Consider the following 14326-nt stretch of genomic DNA (forward strand, 5'->3'; position numbering starts at 1 on the left):
GGGGACGACCGAGGATGAGATGGCTGGATGGCATCACCGACTCGATGGACCTGAGTTTGAGTGAACTCCGGTAGTTGGTGATGGACAGGGAGGCCTGGCGTGCTGCGATTCATGGGGTCGCAAACAGTCAGACACAACTGAGCTGAACTATGCCTTTAAGAAATCTCTATAGCATAGCTGTCTAAACTATACCCAGACACTTAAAAAATAAAAAAAAAACAACACAAATGTAAAGCTAACATTACACGTTAAGAGCTAAAAGCACCAAGATTATTTAACAACCTACAAATTATATGTCTTATATAATATTAAATAATGTTCAAAGAAATAGAGGAAAACAACAGAACGGGAAAGACTAGAGATCTCTTCAAGAAAATCAGAGATATCAAGGCAACATTTCATGCAAAGATGGGCTCGATAAAGGACAGAAATGGTAGGGACCTAACAGTAGCAGAAGATATTAAGAAGAGATGGCAAGAATACACAGAAGAACTGTACAAAAAGGATCTTCACGACCCGGATAATCACGATGGTGTGATCACTCATCTAGAACCAGACATCTTGGAATGTGAAGTCAAGTGGGCCTTAGAAAGCATCACTACAAACAAAGCTAGTGGAGGTGATGGAATTCAAGTAGAGCTATTTCAAATCCTGCAAGATGATGCTGTGAAAGTGCTGCACTCAATATGCCAGCAAATTTGGAAAACTCAGCAGTGGCCACAGGACTCGAAAAGGTCAGTTTTCATTCCAATCCCAAAAAAAGGCAATGCCAAAGAATGTTCAAACTACCACACAATTGCACTCTTCTCACATGCTAGTAAAGTAATGCTCAAAATTCTCCAAGCTAGGCTTCAGCAATACATGAACCGTGAACTTCCTGATGTTCAAGCTGGTTTTAGAAAAGGCAGAGGAACCAGAGATCAAATTGCCAACATCTGTTGGATCATGGAAAAAGCAAGAGAGCTCCAGAAAAACACCTATTTCTGCTTTATTGACTATGCCAAAGCCTTTGACAGTGTGGATCACAATAAACTGTGGAAAATTCTGTAAGAGATGGGAATACCAGACCACCTGACCTGCCTCTTGAAAAATCTGTATGCAGGCCAGGAAGCAACAGTTAGAACTGGATATGGAACAACAGACTGGTTCCAAATAGGAAAAGGAGTAGGTCAAGGCTGTATATTGTCACCCTGCTTATTTAACTTCTATGCAGAGTACATCATGAGAAATGCTGGACTGGAAGAAACACAAGCTGGAATCAAGACTGCCGGGAGAAATATCAATAACCTCAGATATGCAGATGACACCACCCTTGTGGCAGAAAGGGAAGAGGAACTAAAAAGCCTCTTGATGAAAGTAAAAGAGGAGAGTGAAAAAGTTGGCTTAAAGCTCAACATTCAGAAAACGAAGATCATGGCATCCAGTCCCATCACTCCATGGGAAATAGATGGAGAAACAGTGGAAACAGTGTCAGACTTTATTTTTTTAGGCTCCAAAACCACTGCAGATGGTGACTGCAGCCATGAAATTAAAAGACGCTTACTCCTTGGAAGAAAAGTTATGAGCAACCTAGATAGCATATTCAAAAGCAGAGACATTACTTTGCCAACTAAGGTCCATCTAGTCAAGGCTATGGTTTTTCCAGTGGTCATATATGGATGTGAGAGTTGGACTGTGAAGAAAGCTGAGCGCTGAAGAATTGATGATTTTGAACTGTGGCGTTGGAAAAGACTCTTGAGAGTCCCTTGGACTGCAAGGAGATCCAACCAGTCCATTCTGAAGGAGATCAACCTTGGGATTTCTTTGGAAGGAATGACGCTAAAGCTGAAACTCCAGTACTTTGGCCACCTCATGCGAAGAGGTGACTCATTGGAAAAGACTTTGATGCTGGGAGGGATTGGGGGCAGGCGGAGAAGGGGACAACCAAGGATGAGATGGCTGGGGGGCATTACTGACTCGATGGACTTGAGTTTGAGTGAACTCCGGGAGTTGGTGATGGACAGTGAGGCCTGGCGTGCTGCGGTTCATGGGGTTATAAAGAGTCGGACACGACTGAGCGACTGAACTGAACTGAACTGAATATTCACCAAATCCTTACCCTTCCACCCTATCCAAGGAACTCTAATGGCACAGCAGTCAGGAAGATGTGAGAGGCTGAGTACTGAACCAGACAGCACCCCGAGAGACTTGTTGAAGCCACGAAACTTTCCAAGTAGGAAGACTGGCTGCATAGCTGCATCAGGTTTATGAGTACACCTTCAGGCAAAACTCAAGGACACTGAGATAATCCTTGCCCTCAGGAAGCCCATAATCCAGTCAGGGAAACAAAAGCAATGCTTGTCAACAAACCTAGCACCTTAATCCCCAAATGAAGGATATATAGATAACAAAGAAATAAAAAGGAAAGATCATCGGGTAGAAATTTTTGAGTAAGTACTTGTGAGTTGAGGTGAACCTAAAATGACTCAAAAGAAGGAAAACGTCAGGCTGGCAGATCAAGAACCTGAAGATGAAAAGCAACAAGCAGGTTACTTTTTCAATTTGAGTTCATCCAATTACCTCAGCAAACATGCAAAAAATAAATGAGCAATTGGTATCAGTTTGTTCGAAAAGATTCCTACCCACATTCCCTTTAAAGAATTAAAAAACAAAAACTCCCGCAGATTCTGTAACAGAAACCAGACCAAGATTCTGAAATACTTTTTCTTAATTGTGGTGGTCGCTTAGCTGCTAAGTCGTGTCTGACTCTTGAGACCCCATGGGATTTTCCACTCAAGAATACTAGAGTGGGTTGCCATTTCCTTCTCCATCCTTAATTGTAGTCTCTGATATTAGAAAATCAATTTCATAAAAGCCATGAACCAGAACAGGAACAAATTTTTTCCACAATAAAAACACAAAGCAATCTGCCTGAACTTTCTCTCAGCAGAATTAACAAGGTATGGTGAACAAGCATATCGCTGCAAAAAAAAGAAAAGTAACATAACAATCGGGGTCCAAATTCCACTACCAATTAAGCAGCAATTTCATATTATAAAGTACTGTAACTTCCTATCTCCCAGCCACCTTACACTGACAACTTTCCACCACTGCAACTGATTAAAGTTTTGTAATTACCTCAAAATAGATAATTTTCTAAAGCTAATAACAATTGTCTTACACTTATTTAGCAGTTTGTATTTCTTCTCAGCCATTATATCCACTGGATCTCACAATCAGCCAGTAGGAAAGAGACGGACTATCCATTCCCATTTTACACATTAAAACAAATGGAGATCAGATAGGGTCAGAGAATAACTCAAGGTCACACAGCTACTAACTGGCAGTGTTATGAATTCCTAGGCCAGCATGTGTCTTCTTCGCTAGGGTGATGACCTCAGACAGGTTCATACAACCACAGCCAGATAAAAATGCACTAATCTCAAAAGTTAGAATGGAAAAGTAAACATTACTTCAAATTTACTTTGCTACATGAAAGCATTGCTTTTATCCTGACCAAGCATCCTCTTCTCCACTGCAAAAAATAATTTTGTTTAGCACCTTCAGAAATTCTAACTACCAACATGTTCTAACTTTAAGAAAGTAAATGAAAAGTAAAATGCCTGTTCACAGACACAAAACAGTAAATGTCAGCTGAGCAGACTTAAAAACCGCTCAAACTCCTGAAAAACTGGGAATTAAATGGAAGCAGTGATAATCTTAATTGTTGTTCTTGTTTAGACGCTAAGTACTCTTGTGACCCCATAGACCACCCTAGCCTGTCAGGCTCCTCTGTCCATGGGATTCCCCAGGCAAGACATACGGGAGTGGGTTGCCATTTCTTTCTTCAGGGAATCTTCTCCACCCACGGATTGAACCCAAGTCTCTGAGCCACCAGAATAATCTTAATTACGGTTCTTCAATTCTTATGGATATTGGCACATTCATTGAAAGGGTGATGTGGACAAAGCCCACAACCCTCAGCCATTTTAATGTGCTCTCTCTCAACTTCAAATAAGTGAAATAAAAACTCCCCAAACAATTTCACAAAGACGATATAAAAGCCACACGAGTTCAGTACTTCTGAGGCTGAACGTAGAGCAGGAAGTTTCTAAAACAATTAGAAATGTGTTAGAAATGTGTTTACTCTAAAATCCACACTTAATACTGAGTTCTTTACATGCTCTATGTATGAAAAAAAAAAAAGGCCTCAATAAAACCCTCTGCCATGTACTGTTTCTAAACCTCTGATAATTTCACTCCATAACCCTAACTGCTGTCCCTCCTACCCCACTCCCCAGTAAATGCGACAGGCTTCATATATAGGCATCTTGCCTTTTTCTCTAACAACTAGGACCTTTGTTCCGAACGTCGGTTTTTTACCCCACTCAATAGCTCTTTCAAGTTTCTATCCCGTATTTTTTTTGTTTTGTTTTGCTTTTTTGAGAGGAGATTATGAGCCTCAACTTGCAGGGTCTTTTTAACAAATGAAACGCCAAAAATAGCTAGATACTAGAGAGGAATAAAAAGTTCAACAACACACCACAGAAGGGCCTACAAAACCAAGGAAAGCCCGGGGATCGGGTGATCTGGCAGCCCAGGCAAGACCGGGGAAGGCCGACGAGGAAGGGAGACAGCAGGGGAGCAGTTAGACATCCACTCGGAACAGGCCCACTGCGCCACTAAACGCCCCCCCACCCCGCCCCCCATTCCACACACACCAACGTTCCCCCTGACACATTCTGTCCCCCCCAATTACCTGACGAAGCAATTAAACCATACCCACCACCAGATACCAGGCTTAAGCTAAACCTCCCCCCCAGACAAAGTAAAAAACAACAACAACAAAAACGGCATTATCAAAAACAAACAAATCTGTCTTAAGGGTTTAGGAGCAGCCCCTTCCGTCCTCTCCTCGCCACACGGGGCACCCAATTCCCTCTCGTCCCCCTGTGCTCCCCGCAGGAGTTCAAATGTCTAAGCGTCCTTCGACTTCCAGCCACGATTTGCCTGTGTGTTTAAATCTTTCTTTCTTTCCCCTTCCTCCAACAAATGAAAAGATTTCGCTATTTCTGAGGATGGCGACACGGAGAAAGGACAGGATGGGGGACGCTATCACCTCCGTTATCTGCACTCCCCTCTAACTTGTTCCACAACTGGAAACCCACTCACTGTGGAGGAGGATGGAGAGAGGGTGAACTGAACGGACAGACGTTATAATAGGTTTTATGTAATCCACATATAAATAAATTAATCGCCTGACTCGCTCTGAATACTAATACGACAGAAGTGACAACCGGTCCACCTCCCTCCCCACAGGTCCTAACCCCACCCCCACCCCCAATTTCCACGCCGATCAATGGAGAAGGATGCTCCGCTCCTCTCGGCCAAGTTTCGCGGCCTGTTTCACGCCGCTCCGCCCACCCCACCCCCCCGCCCCCGCCCTCCCCGCGTCCTCTCTCGGCGTCCCCTCTCCGTCAAGCGTCAACTTCCCAGGGGCTGAAAAAACAACTGCCCCGCGCAGACCCCCCGTCTGCGGCCTCGCCCGCCCTCAACCGTCTCCCCCCCACCGTCGGCAGGAAACCTCTTACTGCGGTCTAAAAGTCACTCCGGCCGCTCCCTCCTCTGACCCTCGCTTCCCACAACTGTTGTCACTCGAGCTGCTCCCTAGTTTCCATTTCCGGGCCGTTCCCTGGCCCCGGAGCCTCCCCTCTCCCGGTTTCCGGGCCCCCCATCCCATTTCCGGGGAACCCTGGCCGTCTTTCACACCCCACCTGCACTTCCGGCCCCCCACTTTCTGTCTTCCTAGACGCCCTCCAAGCTCCGAAGCCCACTTCCGGCCCCCCCCCCACACACACGACACCCGCCGGGCTCCCCCAGACCCCGCACGCCTCTACCCCCCGGGTTCCGTGAAGGGGCCCTCCTCATGGTTGGCGGGGGGGGGTCACCCAGCGCCCCGCCCCCCTCACCCCCCATCCCCGGCTCCCGCCCAGCCCCGGGTCCCCTCCAGCCGCGGTCTCTCTCCCTCGAGCGCCTAACCCGTCAACCCCTGGCCCGGTCCTTCCGAGGACCCGCCACCGCCGCCGCTGGGAACAGGCCGAGTGTGGGGGGCGGGGGGGGGCCCTAATCGCGGCGATGACACAACCGGGCTTCCTGGGACTTTCTGTTCCAGCTCCTCCCCGCCGCCGGCACCCCCCCCCCCTACCTTCAACCCCCTCAACGCAGCCCCCTCCCCCCAACCCAGGCCTGGCCCCGCCGCCGCTCGGAACTGCTCCCCAATTACCTAGTTGGGCCCCAAAGTCTCCGGTCCGGACTCGGTGGCGCGGCAGTAACTTCCTCCTCGCTCCCCCCACCCCCCCCAAGCGGCGGCGGCGGCGGCTCCTCGGGTCCCTTCAATTATCAGCTGAGCCGCAGCACCGCTCCCGGCGTGCGCCTCCGCCCGCGCCGCCTTCTTCCCTCCCCGCCCGTTCCAACACCCTCCGGGAACTACTTTGCCCGCCGCGGCTCGGGCTGACGGTGCTCGTCCGCGGGACAGGCCCCCCGCTGCCTACTCGCGGCTCCTCACATCGCCCCTCCCCTCCCCTCCCCTCCCCTCCCACCCCGCCCCCCGCGCCGCCTCGCCACTGCCGGGCTCGACTTCCCCCAGCGGCCTGCGACCTCCTCCCGATCCCTTCGAGGGACCAGGAAGGGGAATGTGAGACTTCGCTTGGTATCCCTCCGCCGGGGTCACCGCCCCCCCCCCCCCCCCGCCTTCCCCACTCCCCATCGGTGGTAGCAGGAACTAATTCCCCTCCGGGTCACCCGCGACCTCAAGGTGGATATTTCACGGCGCAAGAGTTCCTGCTAACCCTTGGATGAAGGGGATAATCATCCCCAAAGCTAGAAACACCCCGCCAGCTCGAAAGTAGGGTTCGGTTTTTTTAAACCACGGCTGTGGTCCCCGTGACCCCAGGCAGGCCCCGCCCCTTCCTGGTTGTCTTAGCGACGGCGGTGGCGTCCCAAGATGGCGTCGTGGCTGCCGGAGACTCTGTTCGAAATTGTAGGACAAGGCCCAGCGCCGAGCAAAGACTATTACCAGTTACTGGTCACCCGGTTCCAGGCAAGTGCGAACCGCGGTTTCCCTTCCTACCAACTCTCCGCCCGCCCCGGCGGAGCGCGGAAGGCGAGCCGCGCTAGGCCCGAGAGCGACCGGTCGTTAGCCGGAAGCGCCGGGTCCCAGCTGCGAGCCGGGAGATTTCCCCTCGTCACCTCGGCCTCCCGTGCGGGCCCGGAGGCCCGCGTCGTCCCTTGTCCCCAACCCGTAGCCCCGCTCGTACCCGGCAAGCCTTCTTGGCCTCCTCACAACGCCGCCCGCTCCCTTCCCGCCACTCGGCGTTCCTACCCGTCGAGTTCCCTCCGCGCGAAAAAAAAAACCAGTCGTCCGCGGCTTGCGTGCAGCCTCTCCGTCAGCGTGGGAAGGAGGGAAAGAAAAGACTCAGCCAAGTGTCCCGAGGAGGAGCCGGCCAGGGAGGGGAGAAAGGGAGGATTTCTTTTCCATGGTAGGGTTTAATTACGGGAGATTTTGTACATCTTATCGTGGGCTTTTACGTATATACCAAGGCCAAGGCCACGTCAAAAAAAAAAAAAACAACTTCCTTGTTTCTGGGAGGAATTGAGCGTTGGAAGCTTTCCCCTTACCTTTTTGGAGCCCCTTCTATCCCATTGGAAAGAGCGCGGGGCGGGGGTTGGTACAAAAATGTTTCAGCTGCTCTGCGCGTCAGCCCCACCCATAAATGACATCTGCTCTACAACAATAAGACCGCGGATTATGTTATCGCTCGAGTAACCATCGGCCTATTTTTCTGACTACTTGAGCTGTTTAAGGTGGGCTTTTATGAATGATTTATTGTGCCCACGAAACTTACAAGTTGAACTGGGTCTCCACTCGGAACTCGTTTCTGATTTTCTTGCCGAGTTTACTTAACATCTGTCACCGAGATATTCGTGCACCTTGCACTTTTCCTAGATGGTATTTCTGTAAAATGAAATTTAGAATTCTGTATAACGTACTTATTTTGGTGCACGTATTGACTGTTTCATCAGTTTTTCCAAGAGCACTTCAATAAAATAAACTGACTTTTGTAGCTTCAAAAGCATCTTTTAAAAAGGAATAATGTGTATTTTACTTTTGTATCTAAGATTTCTAAATATTACATGCGTAATGTCAATATTACAAACGTGATAGTTTGTCGAACTTAACTTTTTCGTTAAACACTATAAGAAATGTTTGCACATTGAACTGGGATTTCCTAACGGCTGAAATTTACTTGTTTTGTACATTTATTTTAGAATTTACTATCTTCCATTTGCTTTAAGTATGAACCTAACAGTTCTTCACATTTAGCATGAACGATTGAACAGTATCATATGTATTCTGACTTCATTTTCTATTTTATCTACTTCAAGTAAGTTAGAATGTTCTGATTTTCATTTTGCAGTCATTTCCATAACTTGTCTTTAAAACTTGTGTTTGAGTGTTTCTCTTCTTGTTATACTCAATGTTGCAAGCCTCAACAAACTGAATACTGTTTACCTTTTTTTTTAGAGAATTAACCATAGGAGTCCTCCTGGTATTACTTTTCCCCAAGAATGGTTCTGTTGTTGATGTTCTTCAGACTTTTCTCCCTGGTCTAACTTGGGCATATGCCCTCCTCCAACTTCTCTCATGAAATTTTTCTTGCCCCACCCCCCAGTATTATTCTTTTTTTTTCTTTCTTTGTCTTTTTTTTTTTAAACACATCAAAAACTCTGTCTATTTCAGGGCCTATATTTTTTCTGTCTGTTGCTTGTGTATTAAATTCTTTTCAAGTTCTGATTCCTTTATTTTTTTAAAGCAGACTGAGTATATTCAAGTTCTGCCAGTGAGAATTAATCTCAAATCTGATTAATTCACTTTCTTGTTAAAACTGGTTGTTAAAAATAGTAAACCCCAAAAATAGTCTTTTCAGTCAAATGTCTTGAGAATATGTTATTTTCTAACCACAATATAATTTTTCTAAGTCTCAACCCAGGAAACTAAACATCCAGTGAGAGACAATCTGACATAAATAAGTACTAAAAGACTAGAATTACAATGTGTTTTATAAAATGGACTTTTTTCTGGAGTGACATTTTAAAATTGATTCCTGTGCATTTCTCGTCTCACTTTCTGCCTTTGTTCCCCGAAATGATGTATATTATCCAAAATATGCTCCAGGTTTAGATGGTTGCTTCTTTTACTGTGATTCCCTTTTTTATTCTTTTTCATTGCTTTTATTTTTGTTTGCTTTAAATCCAAATAGCTGCACATTTGACATGGATTTAAAGAAAGATAGATCTCTCGTTAGAGCATCATACCATTGTCATAGTCTAAAATATATAAATATTGTATGTTACTAGTTCCTTTGTCTTCTTGCTTATACAGTGACATCAAGTACATGCTTGTAGAGACATTCCCAGTTAACAGCTTGATGCCATGATTTTATTTTTCTTTCAAAAAAGGAACTTAGAGAATATAGCTTGAGGTTAATATAGCTGAATTCTCACATCTGATCTTTTTAGTGGTGATCCAAAGGCATAGAAAAATCAGTGTCCTGCTTTCTAAATCAAAGATTTACCCAAGTATTCCTACTCTAGTTTTAGTAGTATATATTATATTGGGTTCTAATCCTTTGAAAACTAGCAGATTCATAGTTAGGGCCAGAAGGAATCTTGAATATAGTTCAGACCAGGGATATTTCACCTAGTTTCTAAGAAAGTCTTACATTGTGTTTCTGAATGAAGATCCTTCCTTTGTTTTAAATCAGCAACTTGTAATTTATTGTGGGGATGCAAAATATAAGAGGATTCCTGCCTTCAAAGAGTTTAACATTCCTTCAACAAAAATTGAGCAGGTACCTTTCTAGATTCAGAGAATCATCAGTGAACCAAACAAAGTCCCTCCTCTCCTGAAGCATATAGTCTAGTGGGAAGAATATAGGTAAGTGACTTTTTTTCTGTAAACACTCTAATGCTTTAACTTTTGTTTTAAGTACAAAGGAGATTCTTGAGGAATTGCCAAGTTAATGAATAGCTCAAACATTTTAAAATCTATTAGTCCAGAGGAAGCAAAAATCACTTTAGACTGTGAGGTGTAGGAGAGCACTATGACAAGTTTTTTACTCTTGAAATTCTGTCTTATCTGTTCCCTTGAAATAGAAGTGTTGCTTAAGGTGGTCAGAAAAAGTGACTTGGATTTAATGTGACAAATACTGGAAAACTGCTAGAAACACTAACCATATGCTAAGTAGATAAGAGTTGGCAGATATGGCCTGTTGCTCATAAAAACACAGGTGGTTGCCCCAAGAACACAAGTATGTTATAGTCACTCCAGCAGATGAAAGAAGGATGAAGAATTATGAAATAGATTAGTCTTATTTTATCTACCTCATTAAATCTTAGAACTCCCAAAAAGACACCTGAAGCTAATGTCATCTGGGAAAAAAAAAAAAAAAATCTGAAAACTCACTCCCCCAAAGTGGCAAATATTTTTGACATACTTTAGAGCTGTAGCACTGATAAACTGAGAACACCTGAGGTCCCATGCCAGTCTGTGACAGGAAGCTGTCATTTTGGTGACTTCTGAAAATGGAATTAAAACTAGACTTGGTGGCAGTTGTTTGAAAGAGACTTCACAACAAAGAATTGTGCTGCTGACACTTCTATCCACTGACCAACTTGAAAGATTTAAAATTTGGTACAGTCTAATAAAAATGTCAATCTAAACACCCTTTGGCCAAGCATATCCATATCTAGGATTTTATATCCAAAAATGTTTTCCCATGTGTACAAGGATATGTGAGCAAGAATGTCCACCAGTGCTCACTTTGGCAGCATATATACTAAAATTGGAAGAATACAGAGAAGATTAGCATGGCCCCTGCACAAGGATGACATGCCAATTTGTGAAGCATTCCATATTTTTGTTTGACAGAACACAATAAAATTTTGTAAAGCAATTATCCTTCAGTAAAAAATAAATCGCACCCCCCCCAAAAAAAAGAATGTACACCAAAGTAAATAATTGTAAAAATATCTTTCCATAAACTACTATACAATCTTGGGCCTTCCCAGGGGGTCCAGTGGTTAAGACTCCACCCTTCTACTCGGGGCAGGGGTTCAATCCCTGGTCTGGGAACTAGGATCCTATATGGCACAAGGCACTGGCAAAAATAAAAAGATGAAAAATATTATGCAGTCTTTTGAAAAAGATGTGCTGGATCTCTTATTTCTTCAGTTGACTAAATAAAATCTTTAGCAAGGAAAGCAAGGGTTAAACTTGTATGATTCCCATTTTAAAAAAGCACCAATAGTTTTTATTTTGTTTTGAATAAATGTTAGAGGGAAAAGCTAGAGGGATTCCCTCTCATCGATAGAGTTATGGATTGCTTTTGCTTTCTCCATTACGTATTTCTGACAGATCTGCAGTTTTCCCTCAGGAATATTTTTATAATCCGAGAAAAACAATAAAGGTTTAAAAATGAAGACACAAACAGAGAACCCTTAACTCTTGAGAAGTTGCCCTCCTCTGTGTATCGTCTTCCTCCTGTTTCACCAGTGCCACCTTAGAGCCACCTCCCCCACTAAACCATGGGCCACATCAACAACTCGGTCACCAAGATCCTGCTGTGTTGTACTTGGGAGGGAGGTGGGTGTTGTTCACACAGTAGGAAGTAATGTTTATTCCAGAAATTCGGAGGAGGTGCAAGTTGGGTTAATGGTTGCTTGTAAAATTTTAAGGAGTTCTTACTGAAACTCCTGGTCTTATGTTTTTGCTTTCGTTTTTGCTTTCAATGTAAGTAGTAATTACTTTTGAAAAACTAAGGGACAGCCCACCCTTGCCTTGTTGGGTGTGTGATCATACTAATGAGCTATAAAAGAGACGTGGAGGGAATTCCCTCTTGGTCCAGTGGTTAGGACTCGGTGCTTTCACTGCTGTGTCTGGATTCCATCCCTGGTGAGAGAAGTAACCTGACTGACTGAATTAACCTTCAGTGCCCTGGCTGTGATTCGAGCATCAAAGCCAAAGAAAAAAAAAAAGAGAGATGTGGAGAATAAAGTAAGGCAAAGATGGTTTGCTGAAGAGATTTATTTGCCCTCCAGTAAAGCTTAAAGAGGGCTTCTCTGGTAGCTCAGACTGTAAAGAATCTGCCTGTAATGTGGGAGACCTGAGTTCGATCCCTGGGTTTGGAAGCTCTCCTGGAGAAGGAAATGGCAACTCACTCCAGTATTCTTGCCTGGAGAATCGCATGGACAGAGGAACCTGCTGGGCTCCAGTCCATGGAGTCCACAAAGAGTCAGACATGACTGAGTTATTAACACTTTAAAGCTTCAAGAACGAAATTTCATAAGTAAATTGAAATCATATCAAATAGACATCCAGATTACACATTTTTGGGAACTTGAATGGGACGCACTCAGCTTGATATTATGTTGGTATTTTCCCAGGGGACTCAGGCACCCCTAAATCACGCTCTGCTATAGCCATGCCCCACTCCACATAAGAGTCACATGAGTGGAGAAGATAAAGCAGAAGCAAGTAAACAGGTCTGCCCTTACCCCTTCCTTGGCCTTAGTGGAACTTGCCGCTGATGGAACTTCACAGGCATGGTGCCTCTTCTACCCAGTGCCCACCGGCCACCACCAAAACGTTTCTACGCAGAAAGAGCTGCTGCTCTTTTTCAAGTCCAAAGTACAGCGGCACGCTTGCATTCACATGTTTTCCTCTCCCCAAGTGCTGAAGGCCAGACTCACCCCACTCTTCTTCAGGTGTCTCTCAAAGGCCCTCTTCCTCAGTCTGCAAAGATGAGCTGTTCCCTTCTTCGCTGCCTTTTAGGACTTACCGCCCAGCCCTGCACGCTCATCCAGGAGTGTTTGGGTTTTTCCTCCCACTCCTCCTGACAGCAGCACCTGAGGTGAACATACCCTTCCTTGCCCTGCAGGTTCAGCCAGGTGTTCATGCCTCCCACATGATTCCTCTTCTCTTCCTCATATCTGAAACACCAGAAAAATGATCCCCAGCCCGGGACACTTCAGAATGGGCCCCACTCGAGCCGTGAAATCACTTTTAATCAGAAATGTGAATTCCTTTTAATATTTTTTAAGTGGCCTATGGCACTTTTCAGAGGAAAGGGAGGAAATAATACCAACAAGGTGGTTAGTTTTTAAAAGAACAATATTCAGTACTTTATTATAACCTAGTCTTCAAATGGGCTCCTAAATCCTCACTTCAAAATTACATGAGAACTAGCCAGAGCTCCAGGATCGGCTTCTCCCGGGTAAATCGTTCATTCAGCATCTCTGAGTGCCTACTCAACCTGGGCAGTTAATTTGGTCTCACCCTCCATTGACCAGGTTTGTCTCCTAATTATATGGGGCAGTAGAGCACTTAATTGGGAGTCACTGAGTCATGGGTCCTTTTATTCCTTCTGCTAGCCTGCAAGCCCTTGACCTGGGGCAAGACACTTAATTTGTCTCAGCCCCAGTAGCCTCACCAACATAATAAGGTTACTAGTCTAAGAGATCACTAAGGTTTATTCCATCCTCTGAAATGCTGTTTCGTGTGAAAGTAGTGTTCGACCCTAGGGAAAAAAGCACTAAAAAAATATTTTTTTTTCTTTAAATTAAGCATGCTTTGCAGATCTTTAGTGGCTCTATGACCTGTTGTAAGTTTCACCTGCCTGAGGTTTCATGTCTTCATCTGTAAAAACGAGCAGTTCATCCCTGGGCTGCTTCACACATCATAGTGAGAATCAAAAAATGTCAAAAGCACTCTGGGCCAGGGTTTCTCAAAGAAAGGTCATGATCAAATAAGACTGGAAAATCCTGGGTTCAGCACAAATCTATTTGCTTTTCTTTTCCAAAATTTCTCAGAGGCTTTCAAGTCCTGCTGTGCAACAGGATTTCTCCGAGAAGAAACAGCAGGGTGAGCTTTTCCTACCAGCACGTGACTCCGAACCCCTTTTCCTCTGAGTGTCGCAGGATCTGAGGTTCTATGGTTGCCCTTTGGAAGAGACCCAGCAGTGGGCCTGCTATACAACACCGAAGACTGAAGAAATCTCTGTTGGGCATTTGTGTTGCCTTACCTTCTTCCAACGCCAAACCAAACTTCACTTTTCCGTGAAAACAACTATTGTAACTGGTTAGTCATCTCAGGACTGTGTTACTTTATTTATTCTTCCCATCATCTTATGTTTCCACAGAAATATCTATTGATGTCTTGATTGGGGTTGTAAAGCATGTGTAGGTTCCATTTGTGGTGAACGAACATCTTTGCAATGCCAAATTTTCA

At 44.8% G+C, this 14326-nt stretch overlaps 2 protein-coding genes and 1 non-coding gene across 15 annotated transcripts in view; 2 read left to right on the plus strand and 1 right to left on the minus strand.

Moving 5' to 3' along the window:
* The window catches only part of TRIP12 (thyroid hormone receptor interactor 12), a 152607-nt gene extending 147019 nt beyond the window's left edge, over positions 1 to 5588 (minus strand). For 12 of the 13 annotated variants that reach the window (XM_052635911.1, XM_052635910.1, XM_052635908.1 and 9 more), the window contains exon 1: positions 5571 to 5588. The gene's annotated coding sequence lies outside the window, so the exon portion shown is untranslated. The remainder of the gene's footprint in view (positions 1 to 5570) is intronic. The other variant, XM_052635909.1, reaches the window with a different exon arrangement.
* A 1394-nt stretch (positions 5589 to 6982) lies between these two features.
* Positions 6983 to 14326, plus strand: part of FBXO36 (F-box protein 36) — a 100896-nt gene continuing 93552 nt past the window's right edge. The window contains exon 1 of the mRNA XM_052635912.1: positions 6983 to 7078. Within this exon, the coding sequence (XP_052491872.1) occupies positions 6983 to 7078 (96 nt within the window). The remainder of the gene's footprint in view (positions 7079 to 14326) is intronic.
* On the plus strand, positions 10854 to 10960 carry LOC128044114 (U6 spliceosomal RNA). Its single transcript, XR_008199083.1, has one exon. It is a non-coding gene; the product is annotated as a U6 spliceosomal RNA (small nuclear RNA).

The sequence above is a fragment of the Budorcas taxicolor genome, chromosome 2, assembly GCF_023091745.1.
Source record: "Budorcas taxicolor isolate Tak-1 chromosome 2, Takin1.1, whole genome shotgun sequence".
Classification (NCBI taxonomy): domain Eukaryota; kingdom Metazoa; phylum Chordata; class Mammalia; order Artiodactyla; family Bovidae; genus Budorcas; species Budorcas taxicolor.